The 23,618-nt window shown below is 35.9% G+C and overlaps 1 protein-coding gene across 1 annotated transcript; it reads right to left on the bottom strand.

The window, feature by feature from the left end:
* Positions 1–265: 265 nt before the first annotated feature.
* LOC123267178 (aminopeptidase Ey-like) lies at positions 266–23,618 on the bottom strand. The gene is made up of 9 exons (XM_044731720.1): positions 23,081–23,618; positions 19,753–20,208; positions 19,476–19,668; positions 13,612–13,856; positions 13,167–13,528; positions 3,882–4,347; positions 783–1,091; positions 622–709; positions 266–552 (listed from the first exon to the last, which is right to left on the bottom strand). Exons 1-9 carry the CDS (start codon positions 23,533–23,535, stop codon positions 388–390), a joined length of 2,739 nt encoding a protein of 912 aa, XP_044587655.1. The 5' UTR covers positions 23,536–23,618; the 3' UTR covers positions 266–387.

Genomic DNA, 23,618 nt, shown 5'->3' with positions numbered 1-23,618 from the left:
CCGAATAGATCGTGACGGTCACTATCCAGACTTCTGCTCGTAGCTTCTACGGATCGTATTGGTGACAACTCACTCTTACTATACAGTAGATCGTGCCGAGTAAAAAATTTTTCTTTCAGTGTACATTTCTTCGCAAAACGAATAATAATCATAGTTTTGAGATTATACAAAATCTATTTTTCAGGATTTAATTTTTTGGAAAATTTAATTTCCAACGAAAATTGTTTTATGGTTGATAATACTTTCGAAAAACATTATTGGAGGTCATTTTTGGAGTCTAGTGATAAGAGTCAATTATACAAAGATAAGAGTTACATTTTGCTCAAACTTTTTATTACAAAACATCCATCACAATTTTTTGATTTATTCAAAAACATTTTAACAGGACTACGATTGCAATGACTCAAGCATGTCCTCATAAATATACTCGAAGAAGTCGTTTTCATAATCCTTCTCATTTATAAGGGAAAAAATCGCTTGTATTACATTATTTTTATACACTGGATACTTTGTATTCAGTTCCTTACTCCGAGAGTCGATGAAAAACATGAACTGTAAAAAAAAAAATTTTCATGAAATACTTAATACATTATTAGAATTATTATGGATATCACGAAGTACCTGTTTCCACAGAACGGGGTTGTCGATGTTGTAAGTAAGTTTTTTGATCAACAACGGAATAGCGTCTCTTCTGCCCATTTTCAAAAACCTTAAAAAAAAACAATAGCGGGTAGTTTTCTTTTATTCACAAATTATCATTATTTGAATAAAGTATCACATACTTGTTTTGCAGAGCATCGAAATTGTTCCTAAAGTAATTTAATATAAATTCAGTGTGATTGTGTCTAGTATGATGAACAATGTTGTCAAAAACACTGATAAAGTCAACTTGATTATCCGTACTGTTAACAATACTGTTCAAGTACTTTTCGAGGACGTTACTTGAGTTTGCGCAATGTAAGTACATGAATTTGATATCTGGGTTCTTTTTGAAAATAGGAAAATCAGCGGAGAAAAATTTGCCCCATTTTGAGGGACTGAAGTCTTCAAAAACGTTGCACATTGCCCATGAGTATATGGCGTCCATATTTCTATAAAAATAATTTCATTAAACAAAATCATATTTTAAAAAGAATGCCCATGAAAAATTTTTCTGACATGTCCATATATAATTTTCCATGCATCCAAGTATGGCCTGATAGAGTCATGTGGGGCAAGGGTGAGCACTTGAGCATTCAAACTAGCGTCAAAATTAAATGATAAGCTTGATAGAGAAATAAAGTATTTCTCCGATAGAGTATTTATTTAAGTAATAATTAAAGTCTAAAACAACACCGGAAAAAAACGGATTAATTCGAAAGATTTAAAATGTGCACAAAATCCGTATTGCGGATAAGTGTGCGTACTCGTGTGGGGTAAATTTGCGCAACTAAGAAAAGTTCCTGAATTTTCAATGCCTTGATTAGACTAATTTTGATAATATTTATGCTAAACAAAAAGCTCATATACTCGATTGAAAGAAAGAAAAATTAATTTACTTTAGTTACTATCCGCAATACAGTGTGACAATCTTTGTCTTATCCCGGGAAAAACGGATTAGATCTGGCCAAATATAAAAAGATCTGACCAGATTTAACTCAAAAAATAATCTGATTAGACCTGGTCAGATCTTTAAATTATCTCTATCTGGTCAGATATAACTAGATCTGACCAGATTTACTAAAAAATTGTTTATATTAAATATCAAAACATCTGAACAGATGTACTCAGATCTGATCAGATATCACCAGATAAACCGAAGCAACATATCTACTCGATATCGATGAATCTGACTAGATATATTTGACGTCTGCTAAAATTGGAAATTTTTGTTTTTTTTTTCTTTCCCATAAAATTTTTAATATCTAATTTACTATTTTATTTTCAATTTTAATATTTCTTAATTTTAAGTTACTTATTTACTTAAGTGGTCGACACATTTATTAAACATTATAATAGCTGTACACTTGATGCTACCCTCTGACGCAAGTGATTTCAATATTTTGTTATATTTTCTCGAAAAACGGTTAGACTTCGAGTTTCCGGTGAAGAAACGTGTCGCTCTTAACTCCTGTATTTGCCTATGACCGCGTTCTAATGCATGTTCGGTAGTTGCTCAATATCACGTGAAACTCACATGAATTTGAGTCATACTATCGAAACTTCTAGAATTTTCTATAACGCATAGGTACCATCTGTTTTCCCACTATATCGAAATTGATGTCCCTTTATAAGCTCGGTAAAGATTATCACAAATCAGTCTACAGTAATCTTCGGAAGTCTCGACGTTCTTGACGCTGACAGTTTTTATTGTGCTTCGGGCATTATTTTGATGTTCGTGGTTAGGCTTTTTCTTAAATTTTAAAAGCACTAACGTAATCTGCTATCACTAGAGCATTTTATTCCCAGTGATCGAGGTACCTCGAACCGATATAGAAGTGAGTCTTGCACGGCAAAACAATTAAATTCAAAGAGCTGCATCAGTGATCAGTTAGCAATTTATTTGGTCGGAAACGTGAAACAGATTATAGTATAAATAGTTTTTTTTTTTTATTATTTCTTTGTATGCATTAATTTCCGCGAAAAGCGTTGACAAAAATTTAAATATTCCGCGAAAAAGCGTTGATTTGATTACAATTTTCCGCCAAAAAGGGCGCATTTTTAATTGTCGCGAAACGTGAAGTCTAATTTTAAGTAAACACTCAGTAAAAGTGTTTTCAAATCGTTACCCTAGTATGCCTACGTTGTCTAAACAGGTAGCAACAAGTCAAGAAAAGGTAACCTATTCATCTATTTTATTTCTATTTTTCTATTGTAACACATATTAGCATTTTAATGCATAATTTATATCTTGTTTTTCCTTAAATGTACAAGTTTGTCACCAAAATAAACTTAAACAATTAAAATTCTAAATTTTTCTTTTCTCTTAATTTACTTAGAGTTAATTTCCATAAATTCATAAAAAGTAGAATTGGCTTCTCGAGGCCGAAGTCAGCAGGATCCTAACATCCTTTCAAATTTCTTAAGCACTATTTGTAATCATAGTAAGGTTTAGGAATAATACGGTATATGAACCGCTCTATATACTCGTATAAAACTTATAAAAATTAATTTAGTTATCTAACGGATACTTGTGGTTGGATTTTGAGATTATTTCATAGCCTTTACGCCCCATCACAAACTCCGTTCGTGACATCTACTTAGATCTTTAAGTTTTTATTTTTGTTATTATCATTCTAGATAAAGATGCAATGAATATATTTCTCAATAAATAAATGGTAAGAATTCAAGACTCATTATTATTCATCCTCTATGATTAACTATAATACATGTATATCGACATAATCAAATCTGATCGAATCTGATGCTTTTGACAGCTCCGATATAGTTATATATGGTCTAATATGATAAGATCTTTTCATGTCTAATGAATTTTTTAACCCAGTCATAGTTATATCTGTTTAGATATGATCAGATATGACTAGATCTGATTGTCTCAAATCCCATATCTGGTCAGATCTAAACCTTTTTTGCCGGGTAGCAGCAAATTTTACCTTTACGGCACCAGATTCTTAATATTTTCTATTTCAAGTAAACGAATGATAACATATGGCTTCTTCTTGCGTAAGCTAATTTTCCACCTACAAACCCTCGATTTGCCTACACATATTACAAACTTCCCCTTTCCCATTCGTAAATAAAGGTATTACGTACACCTATTCGCTGCGCACAGTTACACTACGTGACTCTATAAAAATTAATCATATCAGAAAATTTTGTCATGGGTACTCTTCTAATAAAAATTGCTGCAATGAATTATGATAAATGATGATCTAACTTACGTGACCCCAAAAAGCTCCAGGACTGATGAATTGAAAATTCGATATGCTATAGGCTTGCATTCATTGTAATTGAATCGACAGTATATCGATAACAAAGAGCGCCTCAATCGTAATACTAGTTCAGAATCATTTTCACTTTCTACCGTGCCAATTGCTATAATTATGTTCTTTGTTATGCTATTGATATAACTTTTAAACAATTCATTAGCTTGGATGTACGTTGATTGAATTATTTGTTTAATCAGCTCAGTACCCGACCACCATGGTAAGTAATCAGTTTCATGATGCAAGTATCCGATGATGCGAATAGCTATTTCAAAGTATTCGTTGTCGAGTACGTATGCATTATAAACATCGTCGATTATTCGAGCACGGTTTATAGAATGTATGTTTTTGAAGTCATTCGTTGAGAGATAATTAGTGATTAGCTCCAAATTTTTCATGTCGTAGATGACTTTGTAGTATCCTAATTGAATAAAAAGTTTAATCCACAGATTCGGTAGAATCTGGCGCCAAGTTCCGTTCAAATCCGTTGTAAACGGAGCGCCAGACTACCGACTGTGTTTACTGTAAGCAGAACGGTATTTCGAGGTTGCAAAATTTTATTTAATTATATGGTTCTCCTTTTTCCAAAATGATATATTATAAAAGTAATTTATATTTTATTTTACTGATATTAATTAATTATAATCAATTATAACACTTAATTCACTTAAAATTATTAAATTTTATCAGCACAAACTATAGTAAGCCCAGAAATTTCGATCTTGACTTTTTTTCGATGGGGAATATCAGCGCCACAGACTAGATAAAATAAAAATGTGTAGTAATCCTTCCTATAGACACGCAACTACAGTAAAAAAAAGTGATTCATAGCTTGCATCTATGGCCGCCAGGGTGCACTGGAATTACATCTACATAAACTGTAGCTTCAAGGGGATAGTTTGCAGTAAAAAATGCAGTCAACACGAGATTTAAGTTGTTATCAATTGTAAATTTTCATTATAATTACAAAAAATACTAAAATCCGAACAAAAACAGTTTCACTGTAAAAAAGTCGCGCCAAGTCCACGTTCATAAGACTATTAGGAAAAAAAATTTTTTTTTTCTTTACAAAAAGATACAAAATAAAAAAATTAAAAAATCCGAGTAACCGATATGATTGTTTATGATTTTCGGAAATTAAAAAAAATTTTATTGTAAATTTAAAAATTAAAAAAAAAATTTTAGAACGTACTTGGTGTGCCTCATTGTGTATTTCAATTTTTTTTAAGTCCTAGTAAATAGATTTTACGAATTTCATTAAAAGTAAAATATTTTGTAACCGCGCACTAAATACGTTCTAAAATTTTTTTTTTAATTTTTAAATTTACAATAAAATTTTTTTTAATTTCCGAAAATCATAAACAATCATATCGGTTACTCGGATTTTTTAATTTTTTTATTTTGTATCTTTTTGTAAAGAAAAAAAAAATTTTTTTTTCCTAATAGTCTTATGAACGTGGACTTGGCGCGACTTTTTTACAGTGAAACTGTTTTTATTCGGATATTATTATACAGTTTCTAAAAAAAAGCAACTTGATTTAAAATGATTATTTTTGATTCAAGAAAATTATCTTAAAGAGAACAGATTTTCTTTATTTAACAATTTTTTGTCTTGACAGTCGTTTCGATCCTCTTATAAATAACTTAAAAATACATATTCAATACTAACAAATTTGTTTTATTAAAACTTGAATTACTTTGAACCAACTACTATTATGTTTTGGTTTATATGATTGAATTTGCTTATTTATTTTATTCTATTACGATTTGTTAATATAGTGAACAAATCTCGTTTGAAATAAATTACGCGATGTTTTAGTCACTTTTGTTGCTATTTGAATTATCGTAATTTTAAGATCCTTATCGTTGCCGGTTATAATTGGATAATTTTGTATACATCCATAAATTTTTGATGAATTTAATAATGGAAAAAAAAAAACTATCAAAATCGAACTTGGATCTAATAATATTAGTTTATTAGAAGATACCCCAATATAAATTATATAAATAAACTCATCCTCATTGGTTTCGTAACCCTAAAAATATGTCAGATATTATTTATACTACCTTAATAAAAAAAAGATTTAAAACGATTCGAAACAGTTCAAAGCGATAAACAACGATTCAACTTGATAAATATATAGATATACATTTTGCATGGGTTAAATCGTTTTAAATCTTTTCTTTTAATAGTAAGGGTAATAAATGGAGAGCCGGTTTTTTTGTTCGGTTATACTGCAAAAACTACTGAACCGATCGGAATAATACTTATACCATAAGATGCAGCGTGTTTCGGAAAAGGTTCTAGTATATATTATTTTGGTGATTACTTATCCAGAAGCTATATTTTTTTGATTCAGAAATAATGAATTTTTATTGTAATTAAATTTATCCTATTTGATTGTCATTTGTTTAAAATAAATTTCTTAATTCTATTGGTTATGTTTATATATTAAGCAGATTTCTTCACTTGTGAGATCTGCAATTTCTTCAACTGAAACTTTTAATGCTCATCACAAATTTTTAACTTCCCGCTAAGAAAATTGAAAATTTTCAAAAATCGAGAAGTTATTGTTTTCACCCCGTTTTTCGAAAATCGAGTTTTGATCAGATCTCGACGTTTTGAGGTCCTAGGAAGCTTTCCTGACTATTTCCGCGGTGATATCACCGTGTCTGTCTGTATGTGTGTGTGTGTGTGTGTTTTTTTTATCTTAGGGGAATCCTTTTTACGGATTCCAGGCATAGCTGTTCGGCCTGGATATGTGGCGACTCGACGCAGCGTCATACTAAAACTCAACGCTAACGCCCCTACCCACTAAACCCTAAACCCCTTTTCTTCTTTCCTCTAATCCCTCATGGAAACCGCCGTCAGGCATTACTTCGTGAGGGGAGGATCTAGCTACTGCTATTCCTTCTGGTAGCTAAGGTGTTATTTTTCCTTCCTTCTAGTTTCTGTCATTTGCCCTTTTTCTTTCAATGGAACGCAGCTCTGTAAGCACTTCGGTGGTAAACGTGCTTGTGGCGTTCCAGGCAGCTTCGGATGACAGCATTTCTTCTACTATTGACTCTGGTGTGATTTTCTTGTTCAGGATCTTCTCTAACTCATCACGCTGTGGGTTAAAACGAGGGCACTCAAAGAAAACGTGCTCCGCATTTTCAGCAACTCTTGGGCAAGACGGACACTCTGGGGAATTATCGTGCTTAAAGCGATAAAGGTACTCCCGGAAACAGCCGTGTCCTGACAACATCTGGGTCAGATAGTAGTTGGCCTCGCCGTGATTCCGGTTAAGCCAAACGTTAATCCTTGGTATGAGACGGTGTGTCCATCTCCCTGTTGTCGCGGCGTCCCACTGCGATTGCCATCGTGCGATGCTGTTCTGCCGTTCTTCAGCTCTGAGTTCCTCGGCACTTAGTGTGGTTGACCTCTTTCGTTGGTAAAGGTTCCGTCTTTCCTCAGCTAGAACTCTAAGCGGCAGAGTTCCGGAAATGACACACACTGCTACTTCTGATATCGTGCGGAATGCACTGGCTAGTCTTACAGCGCTCAGTCGATATACTGGTCCAGCTTTTCTCCATGATTCTTGCAACTTCAGCGCGTCTGCCCAAATGGATATTCCATATGTGAGCACCGATGTGACAACTGATGATAGTAGTAGTCTCCTGCTCTGCTTTGGCCCTCCGACGTTCGGCATCAATCGTGCGAGACTAGCCCTCACTACTGACGCTTTGGCACTGACGTGTTCCACTTGCTGTTTAAAGTTGAGACGGGCATCAAGTATCACTCCCAAATATCGGATGTAAGGTTGTGATGTGATTTCTTGTTCGCCGACTTTCAGCTTGATGGTCTCTAACACTTTTCTGCTGGATATAAGCACTGCCTCAGTTTTGTGTGTAGCCAGATGCAGGTTTACCGTATTCATCCACCGATGGACTTGCTCGAAGGTGATGTCGAACATGTTGTTAATTTCGTCAAGGTGTTTAGCGACGATTACTACGGCTACGTCGTCTGCATATGCTACGAGTTTTACACTTCTTGGCAATTTCAATCTCAATAGGCCATCGTACATGATATTCCACAGCAGTGGACCAAGTACAGAGCCCTGGGGTACACCTCCTGTAATATCGTACTTTTTTAGACCATTCTTCGTGTCGTATTTAAGAACTCTATCGGTGAAATAGCTGGCCACTATTCTACACAGGTATTCTGGAACGTTTTTCTCTCGAAGAGCTTGCATGATGCAGTTCCAGTTAGCGGAATTGAAGGCGTTTTTAATGTCTAATGCCGCTACCAGGCAATACTTCTTTGTGCCACCCTTCCATCTGGTTCCTGCGATCGCTTCTTTAGCCGTGCTAACAACCAGATTGATCGCGTCCAGGGTTGATCGTCCTTTCCGAAATCCATACTGGTTGTCTGCCAGGAGTGGGTCGACTACTGCATCTATTCGTTGATGAATTATGCGCTCAAGTATCTTACCCGCCGTATCTAGCATGCAAAGTGGTCGGTAAGATGACGGTTCTTCTGGTGGTTTCTTCCCTTTAGGTAACAGTACCAATCGTTGCTGTTTCCACTTACGAAGAAAAGTCCCCTCCTTGAGGCATGCATTATAAGCGTCTAGGAATAATGTTGGAGCTGCCTTTATGATGGTTTTCAAGGCTAAATTAGGGATTCCGTCCAATCCCGGCGCTTTATTATTCCCTACACGGTTACAAGCCTCCAGCAGTTCTTCTTCAGTGACAGGTGGGATGTCGTCCAATTTGCCTGGCGCCAACTGGTAATCGTAGTTGCGTTGCTGTGGAAACAGTGCAGTGACGATTTTCTGAAGAAGTTGAGGACACGTAGGTGATGGCATTTGTTGTTTTTTCAGGTGGGTCATAACTACCTTATAAGGCCTACCCCACACGTCTTTATCCACCTCGTATATAAGCTCTTTCCAGCATCTTCTTTTGCTCTCTTTGATGGCTTTATTCAGTTCACGACGCGCCTTTTTGTACTCTGCGATCAGCTCCACTGAGTTGGGTCGTTGATAGCCGCGCTGAGAGATTCTTCTTTTCTTATGACACTCTTTACGGAGGACGCTGATGTGGTCGTTCCACCAATGCACCGAAGGTCTCGAATTTATGCCACGTTTACGAGGCATACTGGCATCACAAGCATGTGTTACTCTCCTCATCAGGTCCTTAGTCTGTTCTTCTGCACATCCAGTGTTGATCGGATCACCATCGAGGGCTATTAGTAATGCTTCTGGGTCAAAAGATTTTACCTTCCAACCAACGATGTTAGACTGCTTGACTGGTCTCTTGGGGTTCTGGTCGCTTGATATTTCCCAGAATATCGCATGATGGTCGCTGGCAGTGTAGATGTCCAACACTTTCCAGTTGCAGTCGCCTCTGGCAAGGCTATTACTGACAAAAGTGAGGTCTACAATTGAGCTTGCGTCACCTTTGGTGTAGGTCGGCGTATCACCACTGTTGAGCAAAACCACATCTAGTGTAGTAAAGGCCTCCAGTAGTGCTTTCCCTCGTGCGTTTGTATGTTTGCTGCCCCAGTCAACTGTCCAGGAGTTGAAGTCTCCGGCTATCGCTACTGGATGGTATTGCTTCGCATCTTCGGTTAGTCGATCCAGGAAATCAGTGAAGTCAAAAATGGAGAGGCTAGGTGGTGCGTAGCAGCTATAGAAGCGGATGCCTTCTACTGATACTGCTACAAAGCCGGCATTGCTGTTGTCGACTGCATTTTGGAAAGAAAGCTTGCCACATGACCAGATGACAGCTTTGGATGTGCTGTCAGATTCCCAGGGTTGGGTACTCAGGTGTTTATATGGCTCTGCTATCAGTACCAAGTCCAGCTCTAATTCTCGCACAGATTGCATGAGCAGGTCATGCGCTGCTTCACAATGGTTGAGGTTGAGCTGCAATATCCTCATGCTTGTTTGTTCGTCAACTTCTGGAGCGCCTCCTGATATACCGGGCATCTGTAGGTGCCGGCATGGTGAGCCACGTCCTTTGCTCCTTGCTGGTCAGCACATATTGCACACTTGGCAGAATTTTTACAGTCCGCGATACGATGCCCTTTTTGTCCACATCTGATGCAGAGTTTAGATCGGTCTACTTGGCTTTTACATTGGGGCCCAACATGTCCAAAATGCCAGCATTTAAAGCATTGGATAGGTCTCGTCGTCGCTTTGATTCGGCAGTTAACCCACCCGACATGGATCTTGCCGGTTCCTTCCACTAATTTTCGCGCGATGGTCATAGGTAAAGTGACTGCAGCCGTCTGCGTACCTCTGAAAGCCTTACGGATTTTTATTCCTTCCAGAGGTATCTCATGATCTTTTCCAACTTCCTCTTTCAGGGCGGCCTGGATCTCTTCCTTCGTCGTTTCTTCGTCGATGTCTCGAATCTCAATGGTCTCCTGTGGACCTTTACAGACTACCTTAGCATCGTCTTGAAGAATTCCTGTGATGGTCCTCTGCAAGGCTTGGCCTTTGTCAGCACTTTTCCTTGACAACGTGATCAGCATATCTCCGGTCATTGTCCTGCGGATCTTCTCGACAGTATTTCGAACCTGGTCTGCTGGGACATCACGCTTTATGCGGCGCAATATCTCGGAATACTTCTCTTTTTCGGCAGGGCGGATTATCAGCGCGTCAGGTCTGATCCATTTGCGCGATTTTTTCCGCTTAGGTTCCGGTCGTGGCTCCTTCGGCAATTGCTTTGGGAGGTGATCCTGCTCCGGCCTTCTCTTCTTCGATTCTACTTTTTCCACGCGTCGACCTCCTTATTTTTGGCACTCCGTGCCGCCACTTCTTTCGGAGGACTTGGTTTTGTGTCCTTTTTCTTCATTACTTGGTTGACCGTTGGGTCAGGGGAGTTACGGTCTTTCCTCTTCCCAGACCTGACACCAGTGTCGCTTCTGTCTTCTGTTACAGATTCACCATCGCCTTCGGCACCGGTGTCCATCTCTTCGACGGTGTCTGCAGCAGGTTGTCTGCTCTTCTTCGGTGTGACATTGGGAGTTTGCCGTTGTTGTGCCTGCCATCCGTCATCAAGTGTTCTGAACCTTTGAAGGGCGTTGACTACGCCGGTTGTCTTCGTCTTGATCTCTTTGTGGATGTTGACTTTAGACTTAACAAACTCATGCAGCTCTCTAGTAAGCTTATCAAGGTGTTCCAGTGCTTGTGCCCTCTTCATCTCAGCGCTTGCTACGATAGCTGCTTGCTGGGCGTGAGCCCCGTTTTGACTCTTGTTTGTTTCCATATTTTTACTCATACTTTTTTGATTTACCAGCGCATCGTACGGAGTGGAGCGGGTTGCCATAACTAGGAACGGGTGTACCCTCGGAGATAGTACTCCTACCCCAGTTCCCTGAGGCCTAGCCGACACTTAGCCAGTCCCGGAATACACGGACGGACTAGACTCGCTCGGAGCGGTGAAGATTCCGATCTCTAGCACTCACTGCGTACTTCCTGATCAAGGCCCGAAGTGGCTGGCTCCTGATCCACTGCTGCAACCTTCACCTCGGCAGAGCAAGCTCACATCAGCCGTGGCCTGCATCGTCGGAAACTACGATACAGGTTCCGGACACTCCCAGTGAGTTACAGCAGGAACCAATCGTCTTCCTAGGTCAGTTAGTGTGACCAACCCATTAAAAGGGGAGTTTTGTCCACGGGAGCTTATTTTGTTTGGTTATTTTGCTTGGCTTCTACCCGCTGTACCTCATCAACTAAGAGATTAAGTGTCATCCAAGGACAGCGAGCGTTCTCCCATCCGCTCGGGGAGACGCGCCCGGTAGCAGTATCTCTTCTGCCCCGAGTGTGTGTGTGTGTGTGTGTGTGTGTGTGTTTTTTTTTTTTTTTTTTTTTTATCTTAGGGGGGGGGAATCCTTTTTACGGATTCCAGGCATAGCTGTTCGGCCTGGATATGTGGCGACTCGACGCAGCGTCATACTAAAACTCAACGCTAACGCCCCTACCCACTAAACCCTAAACCCCTTTTCTTCTTTCCTCTAATCCCTCATGGAAACCGCCGTCAGGCATTACTTCGTGAAGGGAGGATCTAGCTACTGCTCTTCCTTCTGGTGGCTAAGGTGTTAACTATCTTCCTTCTATCTTCTGCTATTTGCTCTTTTTCTTTCGGTGGAACGCAAGTCTTTAAGGACTTCTGTTGCAAACGTGTTGGTAGCGTTCCAGGCAGCTTCTGATGACAACATTGCTTCTACTAGTGAATCTGGTTGCATTCTCTGGTTCAGGATCCTCTCCAGTTCTTCACGCTGTGGATCGAAACGAGGACATACAAAGAAGACGTGCTCCGCGTCTTCAGCAGCTCCTGGGCAGGACGGGCACTCCGAAGAGTCATCGTGCTTAAAGCGGTGTAGATACTCTCGAAAACACCCATGTCCCGACAACATCTGCGTAAGATAGTAATTGACCTCACCGTGATTCCGGTTAAGCCAAATGTCGACCCGAGGTATAAGACGGTGCGTCCACCTACCCTTCTCTGCAGCTGTGTGTGTGTGTGTGTGTGTGTGTGTGTGTGTGTGTGTGTGTGTGTGTGTGTGTGTAAATCTCTCATAACTATTGAACGGATCATCCGATTCGATCGAAATAAGCGGCGTTCTGAAGAGTTCCTTTGCCCATACAATTCTGGTACTAATTTACTAATTTACAGGATTTAAATGAATATTGGCTAGAATAATTACATGGATAAAAGGTGCATGCCAATTCGATAGAATTGGTAATCTGTGCAAATCAAAACAATAATTAAATTTCAAGTCTAGATCTAAAAATGCAATTCTATGAAGCGTCCCGTGGAGCTAGTTTACTTTATTACAGAGCACGATTTCTTTATCGAAATTCAAAAATCAGATTTGCTTAAAGTTAACAAATCTGAATTGACTGAAATATATGATTTTAAAGTATTAAAAAAATGTTTGTTATCTACAAACAAATAACTATTTTATTCAAACAAATACACTGAATAAACCATGTCTTTGTGTCAAATAAATTCATTTATTTGTGTCAAATAAATATTAGTTGGTGGTATTTTAAGAAGAGATTTATTTATCATAAACGAGTGTCATTTGATTTAAATAAACTGTTCTCTCAGTGATATCACGAACTAAATATCTCAGAGTCAAAGCGAAAATTTAAATAGAATATTTTTCTTGAATCAAGTAATTATTTTTTAAAAGTCGTGACAATAAAAATAAAAGCAATATTTTCTGATCAAAATTAACTTTACCTCTTTGTTGGACATTCAGAATGATCCAATCGCGAGCGTCAACTCTCGCCAATGCTATAGACGTCTTGTTTTGCTTAATCCAAGTTACTGGTGACGTTTTATTGAAATCAGGCTTCGACCGCGTTGCATAAGAAATTGGAATACTCCAAGTAACGTCTTTATGATTCGGCAACGAATTTGACTGAGAAACTGTCACCAACCCACTTTCGTAATTTCGCGTGACCTTCAAGATTGGATATCCGGGTTGGTTTAACCACGGATCCATATGTTCCTTGATGCTGAACGAATTGTTGACGAATTTTTCATCATAAGCATTCTGGAGGCTGAACCAAAAATCTTCCGCTGTAACTGCATTATATTTACTGTAAATGAAAAGAAAAGTGTTTAAAATTAAAAACTGTGAAATTTAACTAAGATTGTAAAAATTATAAAAATAAAAACTAACTTGTCTTTGAGAAAATGATAGAGCCCTAATCGAAAAACATCTTGAGTAACGACATGCTCTAACATCTGAATTATTACGAAACTTCTTATGTTATTGACAATATTCAACTTTTTTCTGATTAAAGATGGACTCTGAGGCACGGATGCTAGTGATGGTAAATTAAGACGCGCTATGGCGTCTGTAATGAATATAAACTGATAGCTATCAATTGTTTCGAAATCAGTTGCTTCTAACTCTGGGTACAACTGCAATTCACAAAGAAGATTACTATTAACTTGGATACAAGTATCCAGCCTGACTCAAAAAATGATACTCCATAAGCGTATCTTTGCTTGTGTCAATTGATTGAAGCTCATGGATGCCTATTTTTTGAACTCAGAGATGCATCATTCTTGGGTCGAAATATTAAGCCTTAATTTTTATTAAACTTAAGTAAATCTCAATCCAGCCTAATCAAGTTTAACACTTCAAAAGCAGTTGAAGCAGAAATTATAAAAAAGAAACGATTAAATAAATAAACTTATTTGAAAACCCCAATAACAGACATGGTGTCTGTTAAGTATAACCATCAAAAATACCAAGATTACAATACAGTTATATGTGGACACTTGTGTCTTTAATTTTTGAGTAATCAACTATAAATTCACATGTTAAGTTTAATCAGCTATCAGTCATGGATGAGTCATTGTCGTTGACACTATCAGGAAATAACTGTATTGGAGGCGTAATATTTTCCACCAATTGAGTTATCACCTACAAAAACTTATGTTTTGAGATTAGTGGAACTGTTAACGTATAATTCAATACCTAATATTGATGAAAGTGATAATAAAATTTATATTGGAAGTGGCCTTAAATGGGCTGATAAAGTAATAACGATACTAACTGTGAGCTACGAGTTGAAGGATGTTGAGGAATATATATTAAAACATAAGCCAGAAGATTTCGAACTCAGTTTAAAAGCGAACAATAATGAATTGCGAAGTGAAATAAAATGTAATAAGACTATTAATTTTAAACCAAGAGATTCAATTGCATCATTACTAGGATTTAAAAATCGTGAACTAAAACCAGATATTATTCATCAATCTGATTCACCAATCAAAATTCTGAAAATTAATGCCTTGAGGATTGAATGTAATATTACAACTGGTGCGTACATAAATAGTCAAAAAGTTCATACAATCCATGAGTTTTTTCCGAGTGTTGGACCAGGATATAATATCATTGAGGTTCCATCACACGTCATTTACCTCCCAATCGCCGTTAAGTCCATACATACTCTTCAACTAAAGATTGTTGATCAGGATGGTGAATTAGTTAATTTCAGAGGTGAAACGATTACAATCAGATTGCATATTAAGTCTATAAGCAATGGGAATAGTATTTGATAAGAAGGTTGGTGGTAGCTATATAACCTCATCACCATGCTGGAAAGCAGTCAGTCATCGCTCAACATCTCAAGTGTTGACAGCTCAGAACGCGCAGTTCCTCAAAAGCCTTGGATTAAAATTACGTGGAAAATCGGCAAAATACAGAAGATCAATTTGTGCTGCGTTGTATTACCATGGCGGAAATCTTAGATGTTCAAAAACCAATAATCTTCGATGAATCAGTTTCTCACTATGAAGTTCATTCTCATTTACCATATACATCATCATCATTAAATAATAGTCAACATGGCTATTTGTCATATGTTTGAGGAGATATGCTATGAACTGAATGCTTTAGAGATTGATAGATGTAAAAATGTTGGTATTACAAGCCTTATGAAAAATTATGTATCGCAGAGTCCAGGACGAGGAAATATTATGGAGAACGCGGGTTGGCTAACACAAGCAGCTAATAGATTAACCGATGCTGATGGTTATTTCGATATATCTATACCGCTAAGTTTCATATTTGGATTCGCTGAAGATTACAATCCCATTATTATTAATTCTAAACATGAATTGATACTTATAAGATCAAATGCTGATACAAATGCATACATTCATAAGCCTGCAAATGCTCAAGCTGTTGCTGATAGAGTAAAAATTGTGCTCAATAAAGTGGAGTGGAACGTTTCATACATCACCATGTCTGATAAGCAGAAAATTAAAACATTAAACTTTATCTCTCATGATCCAGCGATCCCATTGAGTTTCCGAACATGGCAATTATATGAGTACCCACTGCTACCAAAAACTACTAAGCATGTTTGGCCAATTAAGACTTCGACTCAGCTGGAAAAACCACGATACGTAATTTTAGGATTTCAAACCGCAAGAAAAAATTTTGCAACAAAAGATGCAAGCACATTCAATCATTGCAATATTAGAGATGTGAAGCTATTTCTTAATTCTCAGAGTTATCCTTATGGAAATTTAAATCTTAACATAAATAGAAATCAGTATGCATTAATATATGATATGTTTACTAATTTTCAAATTTCATAGTATAATAAAGATCCAGAGCCTCTATTAACGAAAGCTCAATTTTTAACTGACGCACCACTCTACATTATAGATTGCTCAAAGCAAAATGAATCAATCAAGTCAGGACCTGTTGATATACAAATTGAATTTGAATCGGAAAATCAGTTTCCTGATAGTACAGCTGCATACTGTCTAATATTACATGATCGTATTATTGAATATAATCCTATAAGTAGTAATGTAAGGAAAATAACATAAATTTGTATTGAAATGCAAATAAAATAAACAATTTAAAATTTAATAAACGTTTATTATTTAATTAATCCCATATTACATAAGTATTTATTTATTATAATTATTATTAAACGCTAATTATGATGGATCAGTTTTACAAATTATTTTTTTCGTCTACACTCATAACAATTTTTCTTGATTAGGTAGAGCCAGATGCCACAAACATCTTGATTAGGTTTTTCTTCTTCAATTCGATAATGCTTCATGCAGTATTTATAATTCTCAATCAATTTATTCTTCTGTAGATGACCTGGTAGCTTATCCCAAATATCTTTTATTTGCTTCGGAGCCACTTTGAGGAGAAATTTCTCATCTAAGCATGTGATATCGATAGCATGCATTCTGGATAAGCTGTTGAGATTATAAAAAATTTCAACAGACTTTTCATATGAAGCTCCAGCACCCCAAAATTCTATGATCCATCGTTTAAATCGTTGAGCAGTTTTGTACGCGCAAGCGTAATTGAAATTCATTGAATGATGACACCGATTCTCACAGCGATAAATTTTATAAGACATAACAGCTTCAAGAGAATACAAAGGCATATTTTCGATATTAATAATTGGAAGCGTCGTATCAGTCATCAGATCGAGCCAATTTACCTTCCATGCACCATGCACATAAATAGTACGCGCATTATCTGTTAAGCTTTTTATAACATTTTTCGCATATCATATGGTGTAGCACCAGTATCCCATTGTATTCCATGTTTGTTACCCTTATAATCGGTGGTTTCTGAAACCCACCCTTCATTAGGATTATCAAACGGTGATTTAAAGATGTAATATCTGCACTCATATGCTCCTCTATTGATAATGTCACTAGAAATATTAATTGCACATAGTTCTTTGACTATAAACTCTTCACCACATATTTCAAACCCTGTGATATCCAAGATGATCTCCATCTTGTCTATTTCTTCGCTAATCGTTTTTTCAATAGCTCCAATTTTGAAATCTGTTTGATAATTTCCTGTTCAGTCATATGCTTCTTTAGTGCAGATAATTTTATGATGTCCGTAATAACTTGAGCAAATTCACGAGCTTGATGAATAAAGATGCTTGCAGTTGAATAAATAGTGAGCAATTTAAAAGGGTCTGAATGTTCTGAGTGGTTGTCAACATTAATTCTGTAGTCTGGATAGACTAAATCGTTGATAGCATCATATACACAACTGCGAGACTTAAGAATATCCTTTTCATTATTTCTCAAATGTTTGAGTAATTCGATAAGCTCATCAAGGGTGTCTATGAGTTGGAGTGTACTAGGACAAACAGTCAAGTCTCTGAGAACATCCAGCAAGTCATGGTTCTCGATGAGAAATTCGATACCAAACACTTTAAAAAGCTGATATACAAACATAGTACCATCCGTTGAACTACTTCACTCGAGGAAAAATTTTTAGAACTGAAGATATGCACTGAACATTGTTGGGTCTTTTAGCCCGAACCCCAACAAAAATACATGAAAATTAGGGGTATTTGTTACTAAAAATGAGTCACAAAGCTGATAAGCTGATCCCTCAATTTGATAAAATCACTAATTTTTCGAATAAATGATGATTAATTGTAAAAGTATGCTGATCAATATAATAAATTAAATAAATTTTTGGAGAGAAAGTTACTGACTCATAAAGATAAGAAAATTTATTAGATAACAATTGTTCATAAGATAAAAATATTCATTAATAATATAACCCTCACCAATAACCCCGCCGAAATTCAAAAACAACCTCTCTCCACCTCATATAAAGCCCAAAAGCGCCCTCTAAATTCACGCTCAGAGATGTCAGTAACAAATAATCTCCCGTCGATATTCCAAATAACTCTAGATAAGTTACCGACAGAGGGTACACAATTTATCCTAGTTCCGGCGGTGGCCGCTAGGTGGCATTCGGGGTTGAGCTCTATCTCCCCCTGTTTAACTACTGATATAACTATATCTGTGTTGAAAAATATATCAGATATAAAAATATTTTATTATATCTGGCCAGATATAATTATATATAATCTTTTTACCCGGGAAATTTAACGATCTGCCCAGATCTGATTATATCTGGCCAGATCTCGTCAGATAGAGATAATTTAGAGATCTGGCCAGATCTGTTCATATATGGCCAGATCTAATCCGTTTTTCCCGGGATATTTATAAATATCCTGACGATATCTATCTGACGTGATTTGGCCAGATCTATAAATTATCTCTATCTGACGAGATCTGGCCAGATATAATCAGATCTGACCAGATCTGGTCAGATCTTTAAATTGCCCGGGTAAAAAAGATTATATATACTCATACATAATTATATAAGAAAAATGACCCTATATAATTATATAGAATTATTTTCATAAAAAAAAAAGTCAGCGCGCGCGGGAACCGAACCTGGGACCTGACGCTTGAAAGACTAATTCATTACCTGTTTACCTACGAGTCTTACTTGAAGAGTAGAGTTTGTAATAACAACAATTTATGCAAATTGTATCCATGGTCGATGCGTAATGAACAAAGTTTTTTATCAAGTTTACAAATTATTAATTATCAATATACGCTGATAGAAAGATTTATTAACTATTAACAAATTAATTTATTCGCAGACAATTATTTAATTTATTAAATTCTAATAAATATTTTTTAACATTCAATAAATATTTATTTGGGAGGGAAGTATATATTTATTCAAATAGATTATAAGTATTTATTAATAGTTAATAAATATACTTATATCTGGCCAGATGTAATAAAACCTTTTTAAGTCTGATGTATTTTTCAACCCAGATAAAGTTATATCTGTTTAGATCTGATCAGATATGACTAGATCTGTTTATGTCTGATGTATTTTTCAACTCAGATATATTTATATCTGATCAGATATAATTAGATCTGACCAGATATAATTACATCTGGTCAGATCTAAACCTTTTTCCCCGGGTAGACATTTTGAGCACCAATAAACCATCAAACGTCATTTAAACTCGATTATCGTTATTTGTGACTTATTGAGTCTTGATTGTGCTCCATTGAAGTTTATTTATGCTCTTTTAGTATCAGTAGGCTCAATATGCTTTTTAAACTTTATTAGACTGGATTGTGTTTTAAGAGAACTAATTGAGACTGGATACCTGGCCTAGAAATTTTTTCATCAATAAAATTTACCTGATCAAGAAACTTATACTGCAAGTACACAGGGATTCCTTTGGTTAGCCATAAATCATTCCACCAAGCAGGAGACACCATGTTTTCAAACCATTGTTGAAGTACCTCAAGAACAACGACTTGCGATATTGTTTTTTTAGTTTGATAAGTCACAATTGCTGAATTCTTACTGATCAATTTCACTTTTTTGGCCCTAAAAACATAAAAATTAGTAAATTAATCTAAAAGTTAACTTTTAATATCAAAAAATAAAAACGTATAGTATCCTGATACTCACTTGTAAGTAATGAGTCCTGGATTTGAAGTGGCCACCGAAGCTTTCATAAATTGTGGAACTGTGACTGAATTCAATGTCGGCAAAATGTACGGAATTCCAGTGTACTGTTCTACTTTTAGTAGGACTTTTTCTTGTTCTAGTAAAACATGTTCAAAAAACCTTGAATCGTTTTTCTTGGTATAAACATTCAATTTTTGATCATGATTGCTAAGTGATTTGTAATCAGATACTACGACGCTCACTTGGTAAGAAGATATTGGGACTGTGTTTTCAAAAGCGGTGATGACAGTGCGATTACTAAGCATGCGCGTGGATTCTATCGGCATGTTAGACAACGCATGATAATTTGCAGGATGTTTTACGGAGATTTTGTAAATAGTTCTGTAACCAGGCTCATCCCAACATGGAAAAACGCTCCTTGCATATATTTCTCGAAGATTTGTTGCTACAAGATATCTGAAAAATTGAGAAGAGAATCAAAAAAGGTAATTACAAAATTGCATACACTTTTATTATGTTCTGGGGTTGCAGCAAAGATATCCACGCGACAGGCGCTTGACTCTGGCGATCACCCATGTTAAGCAGCATTTACTGTGGTTAGTAATTGGATGTGTTATATCCACCCGCAAATTTTTTTTCTCTCTTCTCTTTCTTTAAATTTAAATCGTCCGCGCAGATGAAAGACTTCTCCATGCGCGAAAGCCACAATAAAATAGAAGCTACGCGACTGCTGGTTAACTAGCGGGGACTTCTGCAACCTCAGCACCGCGAGTATTTAAAAAGGCGATCAACAGCCAACGCCTGGTCTTAGTTGGTTAATTTGACTTCCGCGTTTAACTGACGGGCCCATACCTTGTAGAGTCCTTTGCTTTAATTTGCTCCGCACTTAAAGGAAGTTTGGACGCGATTTCAACCGGCAGGCCACGTATTAGTTTTAAGTGTAAACCAGGTCTTAGTTGGTTAATTCGACTTACGCGTTTAACTGACGGGCCCGTACCTTGTAGAGTCCTTTGCTTTAATTTGCACCGCACTTAAAGGAAGTTTGGACGCGGTTTAACCGGCAGGCCACGTATTAATTTTAAGTATCTTAGAGAGTCGTATTCTCAAAGTTCTAATTTGCTCTGCACTTAGGCGAGAATTCGGTCATTAAGTCTATTCAAAATTTCCTAAAAGCTAGTTTTGCGCACTTTACCCTAAGGGGGACTGGAGGACGTTAGCTCAATCAAATTATTAAAATTCATTAAATTAAATTACGTTAAAACCAAATTTGTGAAAGTGTAAGTTTTGGCGTTTACAAAAATAAATCTAAATAAAAGTGAAATCAGTTTTAAATCAGTTCATTTCACAAAATAAGAAGCCCGTAAAATAAGCAGCCCAATTCCATCCTAATCCATCCGCTGCAAGGACCAATCAGAAGGCCCCAATCCTGGAAAAGGCGCTAACAGCAGCCCCGGAATCACGGATCCGGTAATAACTAAAAATCCTACAAAGAGTAAGTACATCTATTCTTAATAAAATCCGAACAAAAACAGTTTCACTGTAAAAAAATCGCGCCAAGTCCACGTTCATAAGACTATTAAGAAAAAAAAAAATTTTTTTTTCTTTACAAAAAGATATAAAATAGAAAAATTAAAAAATCCAAGTAACCGGTATGATTGTAAATGATTTTCGGAAATTAAAAAAAATTTTGTTGTCAATTTAAAAATTAAAAAAAAATTTTTGGAACGCATTTAGTGTGCGTGGTTGCAAAATATTTTACTTTTAATGAAATTCGTAAAATCTATTTACTAGGACTTTAAAAAAATTGAAATACACAATGACGCACACCAAGTACGTTCCAAAATTGTTTTTTTTAATTTTTAAATTTACAATAAAATTTTTTTTAATTTCCGAAAATCAAATACAATCATATCGGTTACTTGGATTTTTTAATTTTTCTATTTTATATCTTTTTGTAAAGAAAAAAAAATTTTTTTTTTTCTTAATAGTCTTATGAACGTGGACTTGGCGCGATTTTTTTACAGTGAAACTGTTTTTGTTCGGATTTCAGTATTTTTTGTAATTATAATAAAAATTTGCAATTGGAACTAACTTAAATCTCAAGTTGGCTGCATTTTTTATAGCAAACTATCCTCTTGAAGCTACAGTTTATGTAAAAATAATTGCAGCGCACCCTGGCGAGTGTAGATGCAAGCTGTGAAATTTATTTTTTTAACTGTAGTTTCCCATCTATTGGAGGATTACCATGCATTCTCGAATTACTTAGTCTGTGGCATGTCACTTTTTACATCGAAAAAAAGTCAGGATCGAAATTTTTGAGCTTGCTATAGTTTGTGCTGATAAAATTTAATAATTTCAAGTAAATTAATGGTTATAATTGAATATAATTAATTGATATCAGTAAAATAAAGTATGAATTACTGTTATAATATAAAATTTAGGAACAAGAAGTACCGTCGAATTAAATAAAATTTTGCAACCTCCAAATACCGTTCTGCTTACAGTAAACACACTCGGTAGTCTGGCGCTCCGTTTACAACGGATTTGAACGGAACTTGGCGCCAGATTCTACCGAATCTGTGGATCCGTAATCAGTCTCAAACGAAGGCGTGGTAAATTCGTCCGTCGAAAACGTCCCACATAAATAATTAAACAACGGAATTAAAACCTCCGTTGCGTATTCTTTAAATCGTTAGTCCAAACCTCCACCGTTTACGCTACCACTTAAACGCCCTTGGACATAACAGATGGTTGACCGCCTAGTCAACGCTGGATGATAACAAACATTTTATTTGAAAAGTTTTTAGATTAAATAAAACCAAAACTTCTTGAACTCAACAAACATAAAGATTATTCTCGGTTAAAAATAAAAAAAATTAGGAAAACAGTTGATCCTGAAGGCCATCCCTGCAACTTCCCGCTAATCGTGTTTACTCCTCTCCAAAGACTTGAAAATTCGATACTATAAACTATTAAAACTATTTTTTTCTTATAAACATACAAATTGATCGATTTAAAAAAAAAACTTAATGAATCCAGCGATCATTTTCCTTTTAAATACTATGCTTTTGTAAAATTAATTTGTACTTTATCACTATCAGGTACAATTTAATGTAATAAAACTTTGGAATCTTGACTCTTAAGGGATAATACATTTGCGCTCGCGCTTATATCATACAATCACTTTTTTATTTTCATACATAGCCCGAAATGGCTACATCGAAAATTTGTTCATAGAAACTAATCGGAATGTTGTCTAAAAAATTTGACAGTCGTTAAAACATAAAAAATGAAAGATAATTCGAAATTGCTAAATAAATTAACTTACTTGGAGTTATTTTTAACATCATCATCGATTGCTCGATAGAATCCAGTGTTTTTTACAGCATTACTGTAGCCTTTCCAATGTAGCTTCAGTGTGTAATTACCGATTTGAAGATTATCACCGATCTTAAGCTTGATGAATTCATTTTCAGCTACCCATTTATGCTGAAGAACTGGATAAGAATAACCAGTTTCATTGATGACTTCAGTATACTCACGATCAATAAAAATATTTTTTGACCTGTGTAAAACTACCGAATTAATGGGCTCGATTACTTCAAAAACAATGGAACTTTTGCCGGTAAATGAAAACTCGTGTTCAAGCAAATGAGGTTCTAATTCAATTTCATAAAACCGTGGGACTGTAGTTTTCGGAAGACGATAACTTGATTCTGATTTTGCGATTGCATTGAGCAATATTAGAAAAAAATTCAACAATGTAAATTTATTCGGAAGCATAGTGAATATCTAAGTTTTACGTACAAAATTTTTAATATCAGTCACGACTGTAGAGTTTTTTTTTATCATTTAGTTATTCTACA

The sequence above is a fragment of the Cotesia glomerata genome, linkage group LG6, assembly GCF_020080835.1.
Source record: "Cotesia glomerata isolate CgM1 linkage group LG6, MPM_Cglom_v2.3, whole genome shotgun sequence".
NCBI classification, from domain to species: domain Eukaryota; kingdom Metazoa; phylum Arthropoda; class Insecta; order Hymenoptera; family Braconidae; genus Cotesia; species Cotesia glomerata.
Note: the sequence above shows the minus strand (reverse complement) of the source record. Positions and strands in the feature narration are given on the sequence as shown.

What these genes read in the sequence shown, in the direction of transcription:
- LOC123267178 (XM_044731720.1), bottom strand. Translation starts at nt 23,535, where the DNA reads ATGCTTCCGAATAAATTTACATTGTTGAATTTTTTTCTAATATTGCTC. An exon ending in TATCATTTTCTCAAAGACAA is followed by an intron (nt 13,529 to 13,611) that starts GTTAGTTTTTAT and finishes TTTCATTTACAG; the next exon opens with TAAATATAATGCAGTTACAG. An exon ending in ACCCCGTTCTGTGGAAACAG is followed by an intron (nt 553 to 621) that starts GTACTTCGTGAT and finishes TTTTTTTTACAG; the next exon opens with TTCATGTTTTTCATCGACTC.